The sequence below is a fragment of the Cyanistes caeruleus genome, chromosome 10 (genome assembly GCF_971803275.1).
Source record: "Cyanistes caeruleus chromosome 10, bCyaCae1.hap1.1, whole genome shotgun sequence".
Classification (NCBI taxonomy): Eukaryota; Metazoa; Chordata; class Aves; order Passeriformes; family Paridae; genus Cyanistes; species Cyanistes caeruleus.
In genome coordinates, this window is record NC_141710.1 from 11,067,225 (window position 1) to 11,082,821 (window position 15,597).

Sequence of the window (15,597 nt, forward strand, 5' to 3'; positions counted from 1 at the left end):
ATTATTAAAAAGACATTAAAGGAGAAAGTTCCATCACATAATAATGCCAGTAAGGGCTTTATACCTTGATGCAGCACATACATCTTTACCATAAAGAAAGGAAAAGACAGACATTAAAAAAATGAACTGCTTCTGTAATTTGACACTGCTGTCAACAGGTACAGAACGTTGACCAGTTTTAAATTCAAGCACCCTCACACTACCTTTTTCCACATACCTTTTCATGTCCTGCAGAGATTAAATAGTAGATTTCAGTTCTACAACTCAGGCCCTCAAATAAGGCCTACAAATTATGTTGTGCTTCCTAGTCTCAGGTCTGAACCCCAGAGAGTTCTGTGACTTTTTGCCAATTTAACTCTGCACAATACCAGCAAGACCAAGGCCTCTCAGCAAGGCTTACTCAACTCCATGCAGCACTGCTCCATCACCTTCCCAGACCATCCAGACTGAGGTAGCTCAGCTGTCTCTGTGCAAGTGCCCAGCACAGAAGTGCCAGGGGATGTCAGTGATGCTCAGGCTAAACTGGGAACAGTGCACTGCTCCTCACAGTAAGGCTCTGGGCAGGCACAAAGACATTCTCACTGCTGAGTCCAACTCTGCTCATTTGTTTTCACCTGCATCAGGAATTTTCCCGGAATGTGAGAGCTGAAGTGTCTGTGTGAGCGCCATAAATATTATTAAAAACTGGAAATTTTAAGGTCCAAAAGGATTTTGAAATGTTTTGTTTAATTTTGATTGAGCAACCACACAGAGAAACATAATTTTGCCACCATGTCAGCCTGTAAATATATAATCCATTTCTGAATTGCAAATATTTTCTTTAGTTAGGGAAATTTTGACACAGAACTAGAAACTTTTCCATAAGCATTTCTGGAAATAAACCAGGATATTTTGCCTCTCTACTTTTTCTCCTTCCTCTTTTGCTGTAGAAGCTATTTAGTCACACCCAGGCTCAATTCCCACAGTTCCAGACTGTGGTTTTTCATGTGATCTTCAACTACAAATTTCACTTAGCCTTTGAGATGACTCCAGTTATTTTACATACATGCCAAGAGATATCTATTCCTACCACCCTGAGATTTAAAGTCCTTCCTTTACTGTTAGAAATCTGCTCTTTTCTAGAAGAAATTCCAGTTAGAAGCATGGGATTTCAATTGAGAGAACGCTCCTATTTCTCAGGACAGATGGTTAAAGCTATGGAGTGTTCATGCTTACACCAGTCATAGACCAAAAATGAAGGACAGAATTTTCTCAATACCTGGGACAGTTCTCGGCTATCCGTGGGTTTTGCCTTTTCCACCCCAGCATTCCTTGAGAAGGAATTACTTTATCTGATACACCAGTTGCTAAGTATATTGATGATGCAGGGTCTGCAATTCTTTTTACAGTTTAGTTTTTAACTGAATGCAATACCAAGCATGTGATAATAGCAGAAGGCACTCACTTACCCTATGACAATGCAGGAGATGGCAGTTCCCAAAAAGGCGTAGGTTAAAATTGATCCTAAGTTACGAAAAAAATGTCTCTGGGGAAGAAAGTTTGAAAATCCTTTGTTATATAGTAAATAAAAAAGCATTCAGACTGAGTAGAAACACATCTAGAGGTGCCATTTGTTACAACACATTTCTCATATAGAAGATGGAGCAATATTGGCTACTGCTGTTATTCTGGAAAATACAACTTAAAGGTGTTTATGTTTTTTCCCCTGGTGGAATGCTATCAAAGTTCCCTCTTTTTTATGTATCTGGCCAAATGTTTCAGGATCATAACAGGAGTTCACATTGGAAGTACCTGATGCAAATGGTATCATAATCCCATCCCTTGAACAAAGTCCTGATCTGGCAGGATATGAAACACAGGCTGCTCCTGCCTGCAGTTCCCAGCATTCAAAGTAATCTCTTCTGAAAAGAGGAAGGCCTAAATGTTATAAACTGCACAGTCAGATCTTTGCACAGGGACAGAAAGACAGCAGAATGAGGGCCATGGATCACTCATTTTAATCCATTCCTGCCAAGTCCTTCCCAGGCACTAAGATTGTTAGCTGATTGTCCTCTGTCACTGGCCTTTTGGGTCTACAAGCAGCAGCCACACTCAGTCCCTTTTGTCACATAAGGAAAAGACACATACCTTCTTCAAACTATATCCAGCATGAAATATAATGGGTGGCAGCAAAATGTTGAAGAAGATGGAAGGATCAAAGGTCATCTGCTAGGAAGGACAAAAGAAAGGGTAAGGACAAATAAAGTAGCATTTAATTTGATATGATAGTTTTAAATTGTATCTTCTTATTAGGGCTGATCTCAGGCTCACCTCCACTGTTTGTGGGATTATTCTGAGTTGGTTTTTTGCAAGTATAAATGTGTAGCTCCTTACAGCTCACAGATGTGTAGATTACTACTTGAAAAGAAGTAGTAGTTCAAGAAGGAAACCAGTCACGTGCTAGATTATAGGGAACACATAAAAGCAGCGTTACCTGTGACAGCAGCTGCCCTACCAGACATGCAACTTGACAGTCCCATGACATAACTCCCAGTTCAGACGTGGATCTCCTGGTCACTTTCAGGAAAGACACAGTCAGCAGTGTTGTGCCTCAATTCCCCATGTGCAGAAGGGTGATAAAAGGCCTATACCACCAACACCAATGTAACATTTCCTTTGAAGGAAATGATTTATAAAATAGCCATTAAAGGTTAAAAAGTAATGCTAGAATGAATTAGTGCACTACTCATATTGGCCTTCAGCTTCTGGCCAGAGAAATACCAAGGACATTGCTCAACCACTGCAAGACATTACAAATAGCTTTCAATAGAATAGAATTCTCTTTAAAATTACAGAATTGCTGGAGAAAAAAAACCAACTTAAACAAGCCTGTGTAGTGCTTAGTGTTCTGTCAGTGGGCTATACTATATAAATATTTTTAAGAGACAGGAGGTAATTAGTGCAAAGTTCTGCACTCCTTTGTTCAGATGAAGTGATATTTTAAGGCTACAGTATTCTAGATTATTTTCCTTCAAAAGAGTAAGACCTGCCTACAAAATTACTTCTGCCTTCTTACTAACAGACATCTTGATTCAATAAACAGGAAGTGAGAGCTGAGACTTTTTTCCATCCTGCTTACTTTGAATTATAAAGCTCAAAAATCTAGATATATAACCTGCCAGCAACATTAGCTGTGCTGGCACCATCATTGAAAACCTGATGGAAAAAGATTTTCTTAATTTATGAACTAACATTCTCAAATGTTAATTTTGGAATTAATTCAGCAGATATGTTGAAATATCTTTTCTGTGGACATCAGAAATCCTGACTGCATGTTTTATTATTCAAAATCATGTTCTGAAGAATACATGTTTGTAAGTCATGACACAAGCTATTCTCTCTGATAAAAGGCACTAAGTAAATGCTCTTAGTGCAGTCAAAGGGGAATTACAGTTGTACAAAACTCAGAGCGTGGTGTGATCAGGCTTTCTGTTTTTCACATTAGTACTTTTGCCAGTCAGGAAGGCTGCCAGGCATTGTTATTGTCTCCCAAATACAGCTGAATTCATCCCCCTTTCCTTTTTTATTGATTTTCTTCTCAAGAGGGCATCTGCCAGGTGATTTTAAAGGAAAAACAAGGGAAAATCCAGGCAGACTTAGGTCTCTCCAATTGTAGAGGAGCTACAATTCACAGTTGAGGCTTTCAAGAGCCTTCCAGCAAAGTGAGACTATGGAAACAAGATCGAGCAGTTCCCTGTAAGGGCAAGAGAAATTTCTGTGTAAGTCATTGCTCCTCCTTTCTGCTAAGCCAGCTTCAGTGCCAGGTCTGATGAAGATGATCAAATGTAATGGATTAGTACATATGTCCTGGAAACTAAACACACGCTTTGACTAAAGCAAAGTTGCAACTGCAACCAACTAGCAGGAAAAAGGATGGAGATTCAGCAAAACCTGATCAGCCTGACTGCCACACTATTTTCCTGTCTCCACCCACCACAACTCTAATGGTCCTTGACAGTCTAGTTCTTTCTGAGAAGGGCAAGTCTGGCAGTAACAGCAGACAGGAACACAATGGTGCTGCATCAGCAGGAAATTTGAGCAGATGGTTAAATCCTAATTCTGCTGAGCTCCACAGTGTATATTCTAAGCATAACTTAAAAGTTTTCCTAACGATAACTGTATAATACACAGAATCATCTATTACTGTGCTAGATAAACAACAATACTTAGAAAAAGGCAAAATAATAAACTGCAATATTGTAAAAAGCCATTGGTAAGGGCATACGAGCTTCCTGTGAATATACAATGTCTTTGAGCACAAAATCCAGGTTTTAAAAAGTGTCTCTGCACTCCAGTGTTCTTCAAATAGCTGCCAGTTAAAAAACAAGGGAACATTATAAGAAGCAAATATTATGTGGGCAGGGAAAGACTATACTAACAAAGTAAAATATATTGTTAGATACTGGAAAAAAAGAAAAGGTCATGACATTGTGCAAGACCACACATTTCCTCCCACACTTCCCTTTTTGCATCCAGCCTGAATCGCCTCAATGCTGTCTCCCCCATGGCAGTGAAGTCCCCACTGAGGACCACTGCAGGAGTGGAAGCATGTATGAGAATGCTGTGATGAATTTAAGTGTACATTAAGTACATATTCACAAGTTTGTGTTTTGAAAAATGTTTAGAGTTTGCAGTTTCCTGTGCTATCTACAGGAGGTAACCTCCCCTTGCATTATACTGCCAGAACAAGTTACTTTGAAGACAGAGGAAAAATAAAGACATCAGTGGTGTTTATAAAGGTTTAATGGCAATGAATCCAAGTTGACAGCTGTGTTTGCCATGAACTCAGTGTCTGCAGGAGCTGGGACTGTCATTTGAAACAACTCAGGCAACCATTCTGTGAGTGCACAGTCAGCTTGAGCTAAATGATGGTCAGGGTTCTACCACACTTCCTTTCCTTCACTGTTCTTCCTTACCTACCTTGCCCACCCTAAATTCAAAATAGTCTCTCTTAGTCTAAAATAGTCTCATTTTAACTTAAAAGTATCAAGTATGAAAACAAAAAAAAAAAATCTTGCAGAGTTTAGAGCAAAAATAAGATACGTTTTACCTTTTGAAGCATTGCATTGCCCTGGTGACCGTTGACATTGTGGTGGCTGATCTCTCTTTTGTATTGATATTCATAGACCTGATTAGTTACATTAATTAGCAGAGTGGACGGCCCAGATTTCAGCTTTTCACATTCATAAACAGTCCCATTTTCAACATCTGGTGATTTTGTCACATATCGTATAATTAGTCCCATTACAAGGCCTGAAGAGTAAAGAAGAAAAGAAAAATGAAAGATATTCAAGTATTTGATGCCACACATTTCGAGAAAATTTAGCTCTGCCAAAGCTAGGATACCTTCTCATTGTTTCTACATTTACAGAACCTCTCTCAGCACTTCATAGATGACCACAAAATATTCTTCCAAAATGGCCATTTCATTAGAATGCAGATGTTTCTTTGACATATGTACAGTCATACTCCTATTTTTGTGATCCAGTTGCTGGCATAATAATTAACTGAGTTTTTCATCCACTAAATTTTCAATAGTTATTTAGAGCAGGGAGATGCCTGCACAACTTATGTGCTGAACTAAGCATATAAACATCAGCTGTGCTGTTGGGCATTTTATACACTTCATTTGTGGGGACAAAACTCTGACACATCCCCAGGCACATTCTGCTTTCTGTAGAAGACTGCATTTTTGAGACTGCATAAACATAGAAAAATAAAATCAGGAAGAAGGGAAGAAATATAAGACTATCTACAATTTAGGGCTCTTACTGAAGACAGATATTTTGTTTCCCTTTACATTTAACAAAAAGGAAAATGTACTTCTGCAGCCATCCTCTGGATGGTATGGCTCTTTCTGTTGGCTCTAATGGGAGGCTGCATGTTTATTTTAGGAGAGGTAATATTTAGCTAGATAATGTTACTGAGATTATTTCCACTCCCAGAGACTTTGATTTGGTTTTGAATATAATTGCCATATTTCTTTTATGTCCTGCATGCTTTAAGTGCCATGTGTAGAATGAACAGCTTTACAGTTACTAATTATTAACACATTCATAAAATGCTAAGAATTCTCAGATGAAATATTGATGGAAGACACCTAAACATTTGGATAGTTATACTTACTATTAAAAGATAAGAAAGAAATTAAATTACACAAAATATCAGAGAAGCATCTGCAAAATATGATGTTACCATTTCAGTTTTATCTCAATCAGAAGGGGATACAAGAGTTCACAAAGACCTTGAGAATCCTTGTTATTGCCACATCTTCTTCTAACAGAGACTCTTGGAACTGCAGATTCCTGGCATACCTGTAAGTCAAGCTTTTTTGTAAATTTGTAGCTTCTTGGAGTGATGCTGAGTAACAGCTGCATTGCCTGTTTTAGTGTGTTTATGCATTTGTGCTTGTTTAGAATCTATTGTTTAGTATGCTTGCTTTCTGTAAATGATAGAGGATTTCAATAAGCTGTAGAAAATTCCAGTATCTCTTTCTTAAGTTACACAGCATTTGTGTAATAAATCAGATAATAAATCTAGCTGTAGTAAAAGACAGAATTCCTCAAAATGTTAGGGGAAAGTATGTTTATGTAAAGGGAAGCAAGCACTGCATGTGCAACTATGAAATAAGACTTCCACAGCGGTCAGCCCAGATGAGTTGGAAACCAGGAAACCATTCATTAATTAAAACTGTCAGGGTTTTCAGCTTATTTTTATCAGATTTCCTCTAGAAGAATCACATATTTAATTTTTAAATTCAATTTCAAATACATTGAAAATTCAACTTAATTTGATGCTTGACCAAGACTTGATGTTTTTCATTCTCTAGAGCAGAAAACTTTTTTTTCCTTTACCATTTTTTTTCCTTTACCATTTTTGTCCTTATGACTCAATGTTCTAAACTACAGCCTCTATTGCACTCCTAATTCTAGGTATTACTTAATCTGCTCAGGTAACAAAAATATTTTGCAGACATTCACCAAGGCCTGTGCAAGGACACTGGCAGAAAAAGACTATTGAAAAAGTGTATTAAGCACATTTATTTAAATGCAGCATTGAAACAGAAAAGGGTGTCACTAATGTTACAGATTTCTTTAAAAAAATTTCAACTGTCCTTTGAGGTTGGATCTTGCAGCAAAATCTCACTCTAACTACAGTTCAGTCATGTTTCAACTGAAGGCAATGCAGGTTTTCCAGGTTCTTCACTGGAAGCAGGATAAAATTGTCAATGATAGATGTGACCATTTTTTTTTAAGTCATTGTGCCAAACTCCTGAGCTAAACAGGACTGTTCTTTCCCCAGATTTCATCTAGTCAGCTCTTAAATGCTTTCTGTGTGATAACACTTGGGAATCCAGTTTCAGTCATTACTTGCTTTGTTCCAAATATTTAGGATTTTCTTTCAAATTTCTTTGTCTCAAGAATGATGTTCCTCTCCACCTCACCACTACAAAATGTCAGTTTCTGCCTTAATTGTGATTTTCCCACTCTGTCTTCTGAGTCCCAACAACGTTTCTTCATTGTGAATTTTGTAATCAGGAAGACAATGAAATTCTCTTTTATTGAGGTTCAGAGATTCCTCTTTCTGGGACCTGTTCCATCCATTTCTGCCTGTGAGAATTAGGGATACTCAGAACACATCATCAGAAGGCAACTACTGAAGTTATTTCACATGAGAGACATACTGAATTTAGAAGGTATAAGAATCATAGTGTTCTTCATGAGACATCTCCACCAAAGCTGAATCCAGAACTGCTTGTGCCTCACTTCCAAATGCACAAAACGGGATCCTCAGGAGGGGCTGCAAAGGGCTGCTGTGAGTCAGCTTTCCCTCTGCACACCTGTCAAAACCTGTCCCCTGAACCCTGGTGAAACACCTCTAACCTCTGCAACCCAAAGCCATTTTATGTGAGCACCACAATGGCTCTTCTGTCATTCAGCCTTTTTATGTTTTCCTTCCAGTGTGATCAACTAATCCCATGGAGCACAACACTGAAGGCTGGTACACCTGCAACCAGCCTCACCTCCACCTAGGGGGTACAACCCACTCCCTAGGGGTGACAATTATTCAAGTTGAGAACAATTTCAATCTCAGTTTGGTAATTAACCTCCCATATAAAAGGCAAAGCTTGGCTTGCTCTTGGTTTGGATTTTTTGTTAAGTTCAATTCTAGCTGCCTACCTGCAAGAGTGTTTCAGCCTCCTACTCAGAGCTGAGTGGTGATACTTCTATGTGAGCCTGATACCTGAATTTGAGGAGAATAAGGAATTTGGATAGTTGCACTCAGTTTTTCACTGTGTAGCTCTGGACTATTGCTGCAGTAATGTGAAGGGCCATGACTTACATCTTATATGGGGAATTTGGTACCTGATGGTTTATGGCTGAGGCATTTAAAGATATCTGGCCTCATAGGAGGTGGCTGCAGGCAGTTTGGTGTTTTATTGGCTTGTTGTGTCTTCTCCAGCACTAAGAGGCCACATTCTGGGGCCTGGTGTTGTGAGAGGGATCACCTGCTCTGATCCCGGGCAAGTGGCTTTGTTTTCATCAGTCCTGGTGCAGGTCATCTCCCACACTATTCCTGAATGTGCTCTTGTATAGGAAACTCTCTCATACACACCTGTCTCCCTGGTATACAGGAATCAGGAATTTAGTTGAGTTTACTATTTGTGGTCTGTTTATCAAACCCAACTACGATGTGCAGCGACACTTGTTCTCTGAGACTCAGGAAAACCAAGGAATGAATGAACAGGTGAGTCTATATTCTTCCTTGCTGTGAGTGATTTTTCAGGTTGGTCACAAAACAAACAAAACAATTTGAGTCTTTAAATACTTTCAAGCTAAATGTCTTGCTGTATATATATATATGCTTTGTGAAATAATGTTGAATTAATTCTTGTGAATTAATTCTGCATTATTTGAAATTCTTTATTTTTTTACTTTGTAGAAATATTTTAAAATTATTTATAGCTATAGTTATTGTTGAACTATTGTTTTGATAAAATAATACACCTCAGTTATTAAAGTTTCTAAATGGACAGTATGGTTGTTTTTTTTTTTCCAGCTGGAACTATTCAGCCTAAAACTAATCTTCCTACAGAGCCTATAAACCTCCCCCCGCCCCCCCCAAAAAAAAAAAGCCAACCCACCCTTTCATTTGTTCTCTACTTTAAATAGAACTTTCTATCAGGCTGTGTTCAATTTGTGGCTGTTCAGCACTTTGAAGTAACTGTAAAACTTCCTGGTTTTGTCTTTCTATGTTTCGTTTTTTCCCCTGGTGTTCCCCACACTGCCTTCCCTGTCTTCTCCACAGCTACTCCCCTAGGGGCACAGCTGAGGAATATGGACCCACCTGTCATCCTGTGGGACACACTCTGCAATAAGTGCCCATATCCTGGCACTTGAAGCCAAATTATCCCTTCATTGTATTGCTACTCACATAGCTGATAAATAGCTCAATGGGCTGGAACAAAGTAAACTGTAAGGACTGGGACATCTTTTTGTGCAGAAAAGGTAGAAATCAGAAGTGTTTGGATAGGGAAGGCAACACTGAGGGCAGGACTTGGAGTCCCACTGTCAGTGCTTGGTGTCATGACTTTCTCCCAAAGCTGCTGCCTGTTGATCTGATCTGACCTCTTTCATGACCTCAGAAATTTTACTTTCTTTTCAATATTGCCATTCCATGGTATTAAAAATAACTAAACTCATATCCAAAATTTTGAAGGATAAGAAGGACATCATTAGCTTTTTGGATTCTACAGATAGGCTTTTTTCCCTGTTTGAAAGTTGCCATCAATAATGCAAGACTAAAAGAGATAGTTTATTTACAATCATGAGGAATGTTTTAATAATTCAAAAGGTCTGTTCTGCTGGAGCAATAATCTCTTAACCAATCAAAATAATATGAGCAGGTTATTCTTATGACATGCAGAGTATGTTCTGAGAAGGCAGCAAAACAAAACCAAATGACAAATAAAACTCTAATTTCCATATCTTTTTGTTGTTGTATTCTCCCATATTTCATTTCTCTTCTGAATGGCTTTTGTCTACACCTTCAGAAAATGCCACCAACTGCACACAGCAAACGCACAATAGTGAGAAGGAAGCTACTGGAGTAGGGGCACCCATCTTAACAAAATCAGTTTTGGGTATTACACTGCTAGAGGATGTGGTGTGCACAGAATGTGCTAGAACAGGTGATTTCTATCTTCCATTTTGACAGTTTGCCCTCCTATATGTATCTTATGGCAGCAGAAATGGCAGAGTCTGAGTAAAACAGCACTAAGTGAATGACAAGAGAAACCCTTACATATGTGTGTACCATTGAACCTGGGAGTACTTAGGGGACAATGCAGAGAGTTCTGTGTGAGAGTGAAATACAACATGGCAAAGCTTCAAAAAAGGTTAGAACTAGATAGGCAAACTAAAGTTACGCTACAATGACAGCATTGAGAGCAAACTTGAGACACTTTCTTCAGTGTGTTTTAAAAAGGCATAGAGCAAAGCCAAAAGAAAGCTCTCAAGATCATTTAAACTTTATTAGACAACATGTCTGTATCCACAAGTCTCCTTAGACTAACAGCTTTGAATGTTATGAAACCCCAAGCAAACTGTTTTTGTAAACATTAAACTCCCCAGCTCTGTGCTGTCTGACCACAGAATGCACTTGCTGAGGGGTAACCAGCTCGTCACAGATGCTCCCTTATCAAGGCAGCCTCTGGCTACTTCAGGAGAGATGCTGTCACATCATTACTTTACCGTACACTTATGGAGCTGATGACATTTAATTCAGCACATTTCTGAGCTTTGTCAGCACTTGATCTCAAGTACCTGATCATAAATATGCAACTAGTCTGATGTTATGCTGGCACTTGAATTTATACTCACCATAAAGCATAGCTCCTCCAGTTTCATGCAGAAAGCGGAATCGATGGTTTTTAAACAACCAAATTGTTAGTATTGTAAGAATGAGTAGAAAGTTAAAGATTAGCAGCTCCACAGCCCCCTGATGATAAAAATGATCTTCATCTTTCACTGATACATATTTCTTCAACTTCTCCATTTCATTCCTTTTATAGAAAGTATGTGGAAAATAAAAAAAGAAGAAAAAAAATCACAGGAAGGAAAGTCTTGTCACCTTTAGTACAAAAACTCCAGACACTACAGAAACTCAGAGCAAGCACATCTGTTTCATTTGCAGCCTCATGGTAAAGTGCCCCAGCTCAGAATTCAGCTGGATTCTAGTTACAGCTTCCTGTTTCTCTCTTAAAGCTGCCCTGTCTCATTTTTAATGTTACGATTGTGTTGCTGGACTGCGCTTGCTCTGGCTTTGGATGCACAAACTGCCTCCAAGGCTCAGACTCGGAGTTTCTAAAATTCTGTTGTAAAACTCAGCATGTGTTCATAATGTTTTCTTCCTGTAGTTTACAGCCCAATCTGAATCCTAAGAGATCTACTTTTAATACACAGTTTAAGATGGAAAAAAACTATGTTAAAAAAATGGCATAACAACCTTTACTACATTTTGGAAGTTTGAGAACCTTTCCCCTGTTCCACTTTCTCATGTTTGAATGTAAATGACATAGAATAAAGGTGACATTTTACTATGGTGCAAAGACAAAAGAAGACAAATCAATGGATAAGGATTTCAAGATTTAGGCACTTGTATTGATCCTGCCAGAAGACAGATCTCTGTAAAAGCAATGGTCCAACTACCTAGAATTAGAAGTACTTAAACCCCCCTATTGAACTAAATAAAATGAAGTGGAATATACTTTTCATCATTTCTGCTGTGAGCATGTTTTTATTTATTCAATTCATTATTCCATTAAGCCAGAAAAATAGTAGAAAAACTCTGTGTATAGCAAACACTCCTGGACTTTTCTCTCTCTGCTCAATGCTGCAATGCATTTACATACAGAGAATTTCAAACAGGTTCTAATCTTCGTCAGAAAAAACCAGCAATTCTACTTACCATTATAAAAATAATCTCATTATTTGAAGTTAAAATCTCATAACTTCAGTTTTTTATTTTTTTGTTTAATTTTAATACATTTTGGAGAAAACTAATTTGTATAAAATTCATTCTGTGCCAGATAGGTGTCAAAGGTGAATAACTCAGGAATACTCAGCTGTCCATACTCTCAGTAATTTTGGGGCTGTAGCTCATAACAGAGAATGTTCCCAGGGAGGCACTGTTTCTTCAATCAATCTAAATATTTTGCTCTCGATAATCAATCAGTTCTGTCCTCTGCATAAGCAAAATTCATCCCCTTTACAGATTTCCCCTTTTTTCTTTCACTTTGTAAGAAAATTATTTTCCTTCTATTTCTTTTTTAATTAATGCTTTTTATTTGCTTACCAGATATTTTTTCAATCTCTATCAGTGGTTTCACTTTGTTCTCTACATGTTTCACTATTTTCTCTCCTTTGTGTTTCCCTCATCTTCTCTTTCTTTTTGTTGGTTTACCTTATAATCTGCAAACTCAGCCAGGGTTATTTAAGTCAAAACTGCATTTCTGAACTAATTTTCAAGAGACTCTCTATGAGATACAAAGTTGGCAGAAAGCAGATGACACCTCCCAAATTAACGAACTGTGCAACTCAATTTTAAGCAAGGGTAACGATGCTAACCAGTATTTTTTGAGAATTATGCAATACTGTATTTTGAATTAAAAAATAATGTAAGGGAATTGAGTGTAGCAATTTCATTATGCAACTAGTGCAACTGTTTTAAAAAAATGTTAGTCACATAGCCAAGGCCTATAACTTTCATAGAGGTGAAAATATAAAAATAAAGGTTTGATGGCGTTTTCATATTCTCAATTTGGGAATGACAGTGATCTCAATTTTGTAAGTCTGATCATCGATCTCCAGTGTGGAAGTATCAAAAGCAAGCAGAAAAAAATCAATTGAAAATAATCACATTCTGTTTCTTTTGCAATAAAACCCAAAGATTTTTTTTATTATAAAAGCTAATTATTTTCCACCCTGTGAAATAAGTAATTTGCAGGCACTTATAATAAAATCAATGGAGGAGCAGCCCAAAACAGTGAAAGAAGGTTATTTTATTCTGAAAATCTTAGTGACTGGGCTATTCATTTCAAATTTGGGAGACCAGGCTCAGGCTTTTATTTGAATTTACCCAAAATCATATTTTTCACCAAATAACAAGGACTTCCTAAGTCTTACTGCTAGAGCAAGTGTAGTATGAAATATTTGAAACATGTAAGTGTTAATTTCCAAAGCTTCCTTTTCTCTTTTCTCTTTAAATAGGGTTATGATTCTGTCTTATCTCAAAAGATAATGTGATGCATTTGTGAAGCAATCACATTTTACAGTAATTTGTACCAGATGAGAGCTTGAATGAAAACAGAATTTCAGATTTAGTATCAGGCTTGCAGGTGTTGGACTTGAGGCTTAAATTCTGCCAAAGCTCCTTATAAAATTTTGGGAAGGTCTGGTTCTAAACAGTACTCACTATGTTACAGGATTGGGGTTTCAGGTGTTGCTTTCCTCTCAGAGGTGTAGCACAGATTCAAATCTGTCTGGCTTTCCAGACCCAGCCACTCATCATAGTTGCAGCTTCTGAGGAACCCAGAAACGACATCTAAAAACTTGTTTTTCTTTGCATTCTCAACCATTGTATTAATTATTACTATACACTATCTGATACATGCCAAAGCTATGAAGATTAAGGCAGGATAACTGTTACAAAATGTTTGTAATGATAATTTTATACATATATTGTTGGGGGAAATATATTTGAATTAAGTGGACCTTAAGAATGTTTTTTGCTTTTGATAATCTGGTGCCATTTGGCACCTATAGGCTACTTAGAGGGATTCAAATATTCAGTGTCATACATGGAGAAGAGATAATGTGAAAGCTGTGGGTAATAGAAGAGCCTGTATGAAATGTTTCAATCCTGTTAGTTTTGTTACACCTTATCCTGACTGGTATGGCTGGATTATTGTTCTTTGTATGGCATGTGATTTTATTAGAAGTACATAGAGCCAGAAACCTCTTGAGCTAAATTAAGCCGAAACACCTCTCCAGTGTTTCTTTAGCCAATTTTTGTTATGTACAATTTTGTAAAGAAGGATGAGTCTGAGTAAAGTAGGAGAAGCTCTACTAAGATAATAGAGCTACCCATGGAAAATACAAAGAAAAACAGTATGGACACAGAAATCTGGGTTTTGCAATAAGGTCTTACTTGAAAAAATGTTGGCAATGTGACCAGGTAATTTGATTTTTTTTGTGCTCAGGTCTTTCCACATTATTTCAGGTAAATCTATTTTTAGGGGTATCCAGGCCCTTCAGCAATTTCCTCTCCTAAAAATGGAATAATTTCTCTCCAGGTTTTGGTTGGTTTTCAGGTTAAATAGGAAAACAATCTGTTGCAACAGCTGCATCATATTTCCCATATTGATAACAGATGATAAATTAAGAAGGAAGGGAACTTGATAAAATAGAAAGGTACAGTTTGGGTTTAAGAGCAGGCTAGCAGGTGAATGAAGAAAGTTTTCATGGGGAAGATATTTTGAACATTACTTAACAGGTGAAAGAGACAAAACAAGTGAAAGTTTTGTGGAAGGCAGTACAAGTAATTCTCATAATGCTGTGTTTTTACTACAAATAGTATTTGATTCATCTCCTCTGGCATGTAATTTTAATGAACAAGATAGTAGTCTTATTTTCTGAGTCCACCTTATCAACTCTATGGATTTCGGAGAACAATAATCCTTAGTTTGGCATGTAGAAGTCTGCTCTATACAGAAACCATATCAAGATGGAGTAGAAAGCAAGAGGAGTCCTGTAAATCAGTAGAGGGATTCTCACCTTGGAAGGTATAAAGTCAGAAAAGGAGCATAATGTAAAAATTGTAATAAATTATAGTTAATGGTAATTCCAAGCAAAGACACAATGCTTTAGCATCACTGGCAATTCTGCAAGCATAGGAAGAATACAGACAAGAGTAAAAGTAAACATTGAAAACAAGTGCATCTGTATATATAATTAAAAGATCAAACCAACTCTGAAACTGAGAAATCAACCACTTTGTGAGTACACAGATAACAAATGTTCTGTCACAGCTTGCTTGCCTAAAATCCCCAGACAGACTGAAACAGGATTAGTGGGATCACAAGTGGTTATCCTTCTCTAATCCATTCCAGCCAAGAAGATCTGCCTTGCTAGCTCCTGCTCTGATACACAACTGCCCAGGAAATACTGTGGGCTAAGGCCACTTAAGGCCACTAAGCCCACAGTGGTGGGCTAAGTGTAATTTATAACTGCCAGGCCTCTGTGCATTTTGAAATCTCTTCTTCTACTGCTTAGAATAGTCTTCCTATGAAACCAGTTTATTTGTTGGTTGCTATTCATCCTGTTCTCTCTTTTTTTCTGAGCTCAGACTCTGTTTTTTCTTATTTGATAGTGCTGGTATTCAATCTACATGGGTCACAGAGCCTGCAGAGACAAATCCACATAATCTATGTATCTTTATGTTACAGCTATTACACTTAGCTGAAAAATAGCTTTAAAAATAATTTCTGCTTACTGA

The 15,597-nt window shown here is 37.6% G+C and overlaps 2 protein-coding genes across 6 annotated transcripts in view; one reads left to right on the top strand and one right to left on the bottom strand.

The window, feature by feature from the left end:
- Nucleotides 1-15,597, bottom strand: part of SLC9A9 (solute carrier family 9 member A9) — a 188,977-nt gene that overhangs the window by 162,478 nt on the left and 10,902 nt on the right. Inside the window, exons 6-12 of one of the 3 annotated variants that reach the window (XM_086844288.1) lie at nucleotides 14,877-14,983; nucleotides 13,516-13,622; nucleotides 12,397-12,512; nucleotides 10,923-11,104; nucleotides 5,090-5,292; nucleotides 2,128-2,208; nucleotides 1,449-1,525 (exon numbers count right to left, since the gene is read on the bottom strand). In XM_086844288.1, the coding sequence (XP_086700414.1) occupies nucleotides 1,449-1,525; nucleotides 2,128-2,208; nucleotides 5,090-5,292; nucleotides 10,923-11,097 (536 nt within the window). In that variant the 5' untranslated portion in view covers nucleotides 11,098-11,104; nucleotides 12,397-12,512; nucleotides 13,516-13,622; nucleotides 14,877-14,983. Of the gene's footprint in view, nucleotides 1-1,448; nucleotides 1,526-2,127; nucleotides 2,209-2,310; nucleotides 3,734-5,089; nucleotides 5,293-10,922; nucleotides 11,313-12,396; nucleotides 12,513-13,515; nucleotides 13,623-14,876; nucleotides 14,984-15,597 lie in introns of those variants that run through there. The other 2 variants (XM_086844289.1, XM_086844290.1) reach the window with 2 other exon arrangements.
- DIPK2A (divergent protein kinase domain 2A) overlaps nucleotides 1-15,597 on the top strand; it is a 63,043-nt gene that overhangs the window by 11,375 nt on the left and 36,071 nt on the right. Inside the window, exon 3 of one of the 3 annotated variants that reach the window (XM_023933134.2) lies at nucleotides 6,243-6,355. The exons of the other annotated variants lie outside the window; for them this stretch is intronic. The gene's annotated coding sequence lies outside the window, so the exon portion shown is untranslated. The remainder of the gene's footprint in view (nucleotides 1-6,242; nucleotides 6,356-15,597) is intronic. 3 annotated transcript variants of the gene reach the window in all.